Raw genomic sequence first — 10,000 nt, forward strand, 5'->3', positions numbered from 1 at the left:
ATTGAAGGGTGGGCTCCTTGGTGTGTCCCTGCGCTCGGTTGCTTTCTTGCAAGACGTTTCATGATCTAACTAGATAACATCATCACTGTTAGTAGGGAGTGGACTTTGCAGAGGAGGAGGAAGGAGAAGGAGGAAGGAAGGAGAAAGAGAAGGAGGAGAAAGAGGAGGAGTGTGGAAGGAGGAGAAAGAGGAGGAGGAGAAAGAGGAGGAGGAGCAGGAAGGAGAAAGAAGGAGAAAGAGGGGGAAGGAGAAGGAGAAAGAGGAGGAGAAAGAGGGGAAAGGAGGAGAAAGAGGAAGGAGGAGGAGAAAGAGGGAGGAGGAGGAGGAGAAAGAGAGCAGGAGAAAGAGAAGGAGAAAGGGGGGAAGGAGAAGGAAAAAGAGGAAGGGGGAAGGTGAAGGAGAAAGAGGAGACAGAGGGAGAGGAAGGAGGAGGAGAAAGAGGGAGGAGGACTGTGGGGTCTTTGGTGTTCACTAAACCTGGTTGTTTTCCTGCAGATGTTTCATAACCCAACTAGGTAACATCATCAGTGCTAGAAGGGAGTGAGGTTTGCAGACTGGAGTGGGAAATGGAAATGGAAGGAAGAGGAAGGAAGGAAGGAAGGAAGGAAGGAAGGAAGGAAGGATAGATTTCAGATGCTCCCTGATGGGGAAGGTGGCAGGAAGCCAGAAATCCCTCCTGTTACCCATTTTGTCCTCCCTTAGTCCTTCTATTTCTCGGTTTAAGGATGACCCAACTTCAAATTTCATATCGATCCGGAATTTTGCAGCACCGCAACTGACACTTGCATGCGGCTGCTTCAAACAGGTATTGGCTTAACCCTGGGGGAAGCGAATCAGCTGCCATCTCCCTACCCAACCTACCTGGCAGGGTTGTTGTATGGAAAAGAGAGCGCTAGGCTAGGTTTTCCACGCTGAACCCCTGAGGAAAGCTGGGGTGCCTATCAAGCAAATAAAGAGTTGGGCGGGATTGTCAGTTCAAGACGGTTGAATTTTGGCTCTTCTTTCAGTACCAGAGTGCCTGGCACGGCGAGAGCCCCCCAGTTGGTCAGCAGAGGTTGCCACCCAAGGATTATATGGTGGAATCAATACTGGTGACAATTTTCTGCTGCTTGTTCACGGGACTGGTAGCACTTGTCTATTCCCATGAGGTATGTCCTGCTGCTATGGCAAAGAAAATGCTGGGGGGGGGGGGTTGGGGGGGAAGCAACTTATGATCATTTTTCACATTTTGATCCCCATGGTCGGGTGATCAGAATTCAGATGTTGCCAACTGGCTCATATTTATGATGTTCGCAGCATCCTGGGGGGGGGGGTCACGAGAGGTCCCCTTTTGCGTCCTTCTGACAAACCGACAGGGAAGACAGAGTCACTTCCCAAGCGTGGGACTAACTTAACAACTGTGGCGATTCATTCAACAAGGGTGGCAAGACTGGTCATAAAATGGGGGAAATGGATGGAGGAATGGATGGATGAGTGGGTGGGTAGATAAATGGATGGTTGAGTTGATGGATGGATGGATGAGTGGATGGGTAGGTAGATGGATGGATGGTTGAGTGGATGGATGGATGGATGAGAGGATCAGTAGTGGGTGGGTGGATGGATGAGTGGATGGGTAGATAAATGGATGGTTGAGCGGATGGATGGATGGATGGCTGAATGAGTGGATGGGTAGGTGGGTGGGTGGATGGATGGTTGAGTTGATGGATGGACGGATGAGTGGATGGGTAGATAGATGGATGGATGGTTGAGTGGATGGACAGATGAGTGGATGGGTAGATAGATGGATGGATGTTTGAATGGATGGATGGATAGATGAGCGGATCAGTAGGTGGGTAGGTGTATGGTTGAGTGGATGGATGAATCAGTGGATGGGTAGATAAATGGATGTTTGATTGGATGGATGGATGGATGGATGGATGGATGGATGGATGGATGGGTAGGTGGCTGGGTGGTTGGCTGGATGAATGGATGGGTAGATAAATGGATGGTTGAGTGGATGGATGGATGGCTGAATGAGTGGATGGGTAGGTGGGTGGGTGGATGTTTGAATGGATGGATGAGTGGATAGGTAGATAGAAGGGTGGATGGTTGAATGGATGGATAGATGAGTGAATCAGTAGGTGGGTAGGTGTATGGTTGAGTGGATGGATGAATCAGTGGATGGGTAGATAAATGGATAGTTGATTGGATGGATGGTTGATTGGATGGATGGATGGATGGATGGATGGGTAGGTGGCTGGCTGGATGAATGGATGGGTAGATAAATGGATGGTTGAGTGGATGGATGGATGGATGGCTGAATGAGTGGATGGGTAGGTGGGTGAGTGGATGTTTGAATGGATGGATGGATGAGTGGATAGGTAGATAGATGGGTGTATGGTTGAATGGATGGATGGATAGATGAGTGGATCAGTAGGTGGGTAGGTGTATGGTTGAGTGGATGGATGAATCAGTGGGTGGGTAGATAAATGGATGGTTGATTGGATGGATGGATGGGTAGGTGGCTGGCTGGATGGATGGATGAATTGATGGGTAGATAAATGGATGGTTGAGTGGATGGCTGGCTGGCTGAATGAGTGGATGGGTAGGTGTGTGGATGGATGGATGGTTTAGATGGATGGATGCTTAGCAACAGACAATGTTGGGCTCAATTGTGGTCGTAAGGTGAGGATTACCTGTCCTTGGCCTTGCTTCCAAGGAAAACATTGAACAGTGGGTCCATATTTCTCCCCTAAAGTGGAAATTGTTCCAAGATTCTCCATTTTCTTTCTCATGTAGACCCGGGCCGCTCTGAACCGAGGTGACCTCATCCAAGCCACGATGGCTTCCCACAAAACCCGCTGGCTCGTCTTGTTCAGTCTCTTCTTGGGCCTCTTTGTGTCCATCAGTTGGATTATCTACGTGGTGGTAACCTTGTATCTATGAGTCAGAAGGTTGGGATGGACCTTCGGGTTTCCTACGAAGTTGTGGCATGGAGCCTTCATCCTTTTCAACCAGCTTGGGGACCAATTTCTCATGTTGCCACTTTCTTCTGTCTCTTCTCCAAAACGAACCACATTGACACCTTTCGTGAAGGAACGATTGTCCTAAAGAAAATGAAGAGACCCACCACCACCACCAAGCTGGAAAGAGGACTCCATAGTGCAAAGCACTGATATACCTTCTTTCAGAACTTACCAAGGCTAACTTAATTGTTATTTTGTCAGGGTAATGATGATTTAAAGCTGACCAGCCAATGTAAGGCTGTAGTTTAAGACGATGAAATGAGGATGAGTCAGCAGAGGTATTGCTGCTTTAAGAAGCTGAGGTATTGCCACTTTAAGAAACTTGTCTATATAAAGGAGGCCATGAGAGGGCATATGTCTCTCTCTCTCTCCTTGTGTATCTCTCTCCTTGTGTCCGGTATCCATTGCTAAGTTCTGTGTAAGGTTAAGAAGATTGTCAGATATTTACTTCTCTGAATATGTTGTATATAAACCACTGTTAAAATGCCAGATGCTCCTTGGAAAAGCTTCAGGCTATCCTTGGGGCAGGTCAGGAGGGGAATCCTTGGTCCGTGGGTTCTCCAGGCATCGAGATCAAATCAGGAGCAATGCCCCTGTGAAGACATCAGGAGTTCCATATGGACTTTTATTGAGGATGCTGAATTAGGAACAATAAATGCTAGAAGCAATTTTGCCCATTCATGCCCATTTTGTGCTCATTGACCTACAGGTGTAAATAGGGGTCAGCAACTGATCTTCATTCCCTCCTTGCCTAGATAAAAGATTGGACAGATGGATGGATGGGCAGACAGATAGACACATAGATCAATGATAAATAGATATAGATAGATTAGGTAGGTAGATAGGAAGATAGATGGACAGACGAGATAGTTGATAGAGAGGCACATAGATCAATAATAGATATAGATAGATAAGGTAGGTAGGAAGGTAGATGAACAGATGAGATAGATGGATGGATGGATGGATGGTAGACATCAATTATAAATATAGATTAGGTGGGTAGATGAACAGATGAGAGATAGGTAAACAGATTGATGGATGACAGACAGATCAATTATAGAGATAGATTAGGTAGAAAAGTAGGAAGGTAGATGGATAGATGAGATAGATGGATGGATAGATGACAGACAGATCAATTATAGAGACAGATTAGGTAGGTAGGTAGGTAGGTAGGTAGGTAAGTAGGTAGGTAGGAAGGTAGATGGATGGATGGATGACAGATCAATTACAGAGATAGATTAGGTAGGTAGGTAGGTAGGTAGGTAGGTAGGTAGGTAGGTAGGTAGGAAGGAAGGAAGATAGATGGATAGATGAGATAGATGGATGGATGGATGACAGACAGATCAATTATACATAGAGATAGATTAGGTAGGCAGATAGGAAGACAGATGGATAGATGGATGGATGGATGACAGACAGATCAATTATAGAGATAGATTAGGTAGGAAGGTAGGAAGATAGATGGATAGATGGATGGATGGATGACAGATCAATTACAGAGCTAGATTAGGTAGGTAGGTAGGTAGATGGATAGATGAGATGGATGGATGGATGGATAGATGACAGACAGATCAATTATAGAGACAGATTAGGTAGCTAGGTAGGTAGATGGATAGATGAGATGGATGGATGGTAGATAGCTAGAGACAGAGATAAATAGACATAGATTAAATAGGTAGATAGGAAGGTAGACAGATGAGATATGAATGGATGGCTGCATGGACGGACAGACAGACTGGGAGAAGAGTCTTCTCTACAATGATGCTGCCAGTGCCTAAACAGAGAAATAGCAAGGGCAAAAAAAGTGAATTTCTTTGATCACCTCCTCCGTGTCCATTTCAATGACTTGCTTTCCACCTGGAATGTGTGGAAGGACATTTGCACGTTGACTTCATGGGTGCCGGGTTTTTTTAACTGCAATTATTTTCACTAGGTCCCCCCGCCCCCCGAATATAAAAAAAGCAATAAACATGTTTTCATTTTTTTTTTAATTTGCAAGAGTTGAGCCATAAAATACACACCGTTGGGCTCAGGAGACCTGGTAGGTGAGTTAAGATAACCGAGGATAATTTTGTAAACTATTATTATCCGGTTTTTCTTTTGATTTCCAAAAGCAAACAGAACCGACCCCGTTTCCCCCCCCCCTTTTCTTTCACTCCTTCCTCAGCGCTGCTCTCCTTAACTCAGCAGTTCTCTACCTTGGAAGGTTGCAGGTATGTGGACTTGTATTCCCCAGCATGCTGGCTGGGGGAATTCTGGGAGCCTCATAAAGTTCCCAAGGCTGAGAAATGGTGCTGCTGTAGCTGAACACCAATTTAAATTAAATTCTGCTCCCGAGAAAGCAAACCAAATGTTTTAAGTAGCAGGAATATTAAAGGAGAGAAAAACTAAACCAGCCCTATTGGATCAGATTCAGAAACGAGAGCCATTCAGAGCCGTATTGCAGGAGGGGTGGAAATAAGGAGGAAGAGGAGGAAAGGGGGAAAGGAGGAAGAAGGAAGGAGGAGAGGGGGAAAGGAGCAGGAAGAGAAGGGGGGAAAGGAGGAGGAAGAGGAGACAGGGAAAGGAGGAAGAAGGAAGGAGGAGAAAGGGAGGAGGAGAGGGGGAAAGGAGAAGGAAGAGGAGGGGGGAAATGAGGAGGAAGAGGAGGAGAGAGGGAAAGGAGGAGAAGGGGAATGCAAGAGGAGGAAAGGAGAAGGAAGAGGAGGAGAGTGGGGGAAGGAGGAAGAACATGAGAGAGGTGGAAAGGAGAGGGGAAAGAAGGAGGAAGAGAGGGGGAAAGGATGAAGAGGAAGGAGAAGAGGAGGAGGAGAGGCAGAAAGGAGGAGGAACAGGAGAAGGGGGGAGAGAAAGAGGAGGAGGAGGAAGAAAGGAGGAGAAGGAGGAGAGGGGGAAAAGGTGAAGGAGAAGGGACAAGGCTTTTAGTAGTCTGGAAGATGGAGCAGGAAAATAGAATAAAAAAGAGAGAAGGGGAAGAGATAATAACGACAGAGAAGAAAAAGAGAGAAAGAGGAGAAGAGAAGGAGGTAGTAGCGACAGAGAAGGAGGGAACGAGGACATCTCAGTTCTCGCCACTCAGCCAAAGGAGAAAAATACAAAGCACGAATTTTCTCCCAAATGGGGAAAGAGAGCCAACTTTTCAGAAACCAAACAACCTCGGGCATCTGATTTCAAGGAGCAGAGAATCGAAGGAGCCCGAGAAATTTCTCCAGCCTGCCTCGAGGCAAGCTGGAGGAGGATAAAAACGCTGGCTGTGCAGCATGGGAGGGGTAATCCAACACATCTGGAAGGTGCTCTGGAAGAGAATATTCAAGGGGACACTCTTGTTTTAATGACTGGGGCGGGGGGGTGGGGGAGTAAACTTAGGTTTAGCCATCATCTCTGGAGCCCAACAATCCAAACCAAACCGGCTTTAATTCTGCCCACGATGAGAACAGACGTAATGTGGCCATCGGTCCCGTCGTAAACTTTAGCTTGACGTCTTCGTAAAGATTTGTTTCCTCTCTCCCCTGTCCATTTTTTTCCCTTTTTTAAAAAAAACAACAACAACACACGATTCCTTGCCAAAATAATAATAATAACAACAATAATAATAATATTAATCACCAACTAAAAACAAGCCAAACAAAAAGTGGGGGGGGGGAACAAAAAGAAAGAAAGAAAAATATATTATCCACGGGCAAAATTCAAACATGCACATCGAAAACGCCAGCAGTCCTAGCGTCTTGATATTTTTTTTTCTCTCTACAGATGTCGCGGCCTTTACAAGCTTAGTACCGTTGCTAAGTGAAGGCGTCCCTCTCCCGTTCTCCCACATGGAAATCCGGACGTGGAGTTGAGAGATGACGCCCTGCTTCCAGGTAGGAGAAGGAAGGCATCCCAAGTTTGTGGACGTAGATGGAGAGGAGGATGGTTGAAGGAAGTCCCCATCCAATCACAACTTCTTCTGCCCCTCTCTCTGCTCCGGAAGCACATCTTCTTCTGGGGTTGTTGTCTCGATATCATCTCTGCCAGGGAAGGGAGTGGGCCAGAGTTTACCTCCAATCCTTCCCAAGCTTTCCTTGGCTCTGCTTTTCCCAGGTTTTGGAAGTATCTGAGATGGTTCTTCTTCTTGGCCAAACCCATCCATGGTCAAGGGTGCGAGAGATCTAGGTTGACACCTCCCTTCTCCACTTAAGAGTGTGCAAAAATGTAGGCTGCCTGGTTTCCCCCCCCCTCCCTCTCTCTCTTTCTCACACGCACACACACACACACCTCGGGTGCAAGTACCACTTGACAATCGACAAGGCGGAAAGTCTCTTCCATCCCTCACTTTCCAGACCAGGAGGGTGATGTACAACAGCCCAGAAGTGATGGAGAAAAGTTCAAGAGGGACTTGGAGATTCTACCATCACCACCGCCAGCGGCTCAGGAGGTGATGGAGATCTGCTCACTCTGCCAGGGCTTGGACGCTGGGTGCTAGTCCTCATCGGATGCCTGCGGCCTTCCTGCTTTCGCCCCTTAAGTCTTCTCTTCCCTGTCTGTTTTCCGCCGCGTTATGTTCCGGGGTTTGATTTTGAGCGAAAGTTCCCATAGGGCCTCCTCGGCCAGATGGTCGCTGAAGTCATTGAAGAAGGAGATGATGTCATCGTTGCGTTTGATGTCATAATGCCTGCAAAGATCAGAGAGAAAGGGGCAGGTTAGACTGGAACAGATCCAATTAGGTTTGAATGAATGTTTGAATGTTTTTTTTTTTTTTAATAGATTTTATTGGTAAAAAGAAAATACAACATCCATAACTTGTAACAAAACAATACAACTACATTTCGAGATATTCCCATACTATCAAATCATTATAAACATCAAAGGTTAGGTATCTTTCCCTCCCTCTTTTCTTCCCTCCCCCCTTACTTCCTTCTCCCCTGCCTTCCCTCCTTTCTTTTCTCCTTTTCTCCTTTCCTTCCCCCTCCTTTCCCTCCCTCGCTCCCCCCCTCCTTCACACATACCTTCCCTCCTTCCCTGCCTCTTTCCCTCCTCCTTCCTTTTCTCTTAATCTCCCTCCTTTCCTCCCTCCTTCCCTCCTTCCTTTCAACTCTCCTTCTCTCTTTCTTTCCCTCCCTCTTTCCCTCTTTACTACCCTCTCTTCTTCCCTCCCTCCTTCCTCCCCCAGTTTCTTCTCTTTCTTCTCTCCTTTCTTCCCACCTTCTTTCCCTTCTCTTCTTTCTCTTCCTCCTCTTTCTTCCCCCCTTCTTCTGCCTTTCCTATTCCTCTCCTTTCTCCTCTCCATCCAGACTTCCCTACTATCCTCCTTCCCTCCCTTCTAACCTTTGTTACATTTGCGTATTTTCCTCTGCTGAGGACAATCTGGTTCTCTTTCCCTTTCCTTGCTTGAAGAGGCAAGGATTATACGTCTTCTCGCCTCATCTAAAATGAAGTTTGATCACTAATTTCATGCAGGTAATTATAGCTTGATTGTTCCGGTCTGGCGTCACGCTGGAACGGGCTGCTGACAGACTCTCTGTTCGGTTCGCCCGGTCTTTCCACGAGCGTGGCCGTAATAGGCAAGGTCCCTTCGAGGTGCGAGGACCTTTGGAGAGGGGAAACCTCTGTGCAGTGGAGGGTGAAAGGCGATCTCCTCCCACGAAGCAAGAGGCTCCCTCAGAGTTCGTGCAAAAGAGGTCGGCTGATTAATGGCTGACCAGAAGGCGTGACTGCCAGCCACTAATAAGGAAGGGAGAGACAGCTGCAGGGAATATATAGCGGACCAAATGACGGTAATCACAAGATCTGACTTAAAAGCCTAAACCTAAAAAGAATGTTTGAATGTTTATTTTATTTATATGCTGCCCTTTTCCCCCGAAGGGGACTCAGGGCGGCTCACAACTCAAACCAGGGAAGGGGGATACAAACAAAAAATTAAAACGGCACAAAACAATGCATAATTTAAAACACACGACAGTCATACCATTCGAGACGGGGGCAACGGTTCTTTAGCCCCAGGCCTGTCGGAACAGCCAGGTTTTAAGGGCTTTGTGGAAGGCCTGGAGGGTGGTGAGGGTTCGAATCTCCACGGGGAGTTTGTTCCAGAGGGTTGGAGCAGCCACAGAGAAGGCTCTCCTCCGGGTAGTTGCCAGTCGGCATTGGCCAGTAGATGGAATTCGGAGGAGGCCTAATCTGTGGGATCTAATCGGTCTAGTGGAGGTAATTGGCAGCAGGCGGTCTCTCAAGTACCCAGGTCCAATACCATGAAGGGCTTTATAAGTAACAACTAGCACCTTGAAGCGTATCCGGAGACCAATAGGCAGCCAGTGCAGCTCGCGGAGGATAGGTGTTACGTGGGTGAACTGAGGTGCACCCACGATTGCTCGTGCGGCTGCATTCTGGACAAGCTCGAGTCGCCGTTAACCGTTAAGTCCCAAAGGTGCTTCCCTCCCACCCCCCCACCCCCAAGATTTTCTGGATTTTCGGAAGACGTTTCTCTTCTCATCCGAGAACATTCTTTGGCTCTGACACAGAGTCTCTTAGAGTCACCAACAGAAGTTTCCGCCGGTGTCGGAACAAAGTGTTGGAACCGACTGAGTGATTGGCTAATAAAAAGAAACTTTGAAATTTGGATTTAAAAAGGGTCCCGGAGTGGAATTAGCAGCTAAGCGACCCTTGGTTGAAATATCATGGAGGAAGTAAAATACAGAGGAGGTTAAAGCGCTAAAGCCTCAGAAGATTCGTGGTTTTAAACTTGGAATTGAAAACACTAAATTTTACAAAAAGAAAGAATCTGGGGATAAAGTTCGTGTGTGTGTGTGTGTGTGTGTGTGTGTGTGTGTGTGTGTGTTAAAAGTGGTTTTTGACAGCTATTGACAATTAGCAACTCCGAGTGTATTGTGGAAAGAGGCCATCTGCTGGTGCGAAAAGAATACTACAATACTTAGACAGAGGGAAAGTTCAGCTGGGTTCAGCTGGGAAAGTTCAGTTGGGAAACTTTGATCCTGGCTAAAGGAAAGGAAATTGTAAGAATT

General features: G+C 46.9%; 2 protein-coding genes across 4 annotated transcripts in view; one reads left to right on the forward strand and one right to left on the reverse strand.

Moving 5' to 3' along the window:
• PRRT1B (proline rich transmembrane protein 1B) overlaps positions 1-3,686 on the forward strand; it is a 5,389-nt gene extending 1,703 nt beyond the window's left edge. Inside the window, exons 3-5 of one of the 3 annotated variants that reach the window (XM_032233259.1) lie at positions 719-805; positions 1,008-1,148; positions 2,779-3,686. In XM_032233259.1, coding sequence (XP_032089150.1) covers positions 719-805; positions 1,008-1,148; positions 2,779-2,925 — 375 coding nt within the window. In that variant the 3' untranslated portion in view covers positions 2,926-3,686. The remainder of the gene's footprint in view (positions 1-718; positions 806-1,007; positions 1,149-2,778) is intronic. The other 2 variants (XM_032233260.1, XM_032233261.1) reach the window with 2 other exon arrangements.
• Positions 3,687-6,494: 2,808 nt separating this feature from the next.
• The window catches only part of RAPGEF1 (Rap guanine nucleotide exchange factor 1), an 85,630-nt gene continuing 82,124 nt past the window's right edge, over positions 6,495-10,000 (reverse strand). The window contains 1 exon segment of the mRNA XM_032232726.1: positions 6,495-7,656. Within this exon segment, the coding sequence (XP_032088617.1) occupies positions 7,506-7,656 (151 nt within the window). The 3' untranslated portion in view covers positions 6,495-7,505.

The sequence above is a fragment of the Thamnophis elegans genome, chromosome 16, assembly GCF_009769535.1.
Source record: "Thamnophis elegans isolate rThaEle1 chromosome 16, rThaEle1.pri, whole genome shotgun sequence".
Classification (NCBI taxonomy): domain Eukaryota; kingdom Metazoa; phylum Chordata; class Lepidosauria; order Squamata; family Colubridae; genus Thamnophis; species Thamnophis elegans.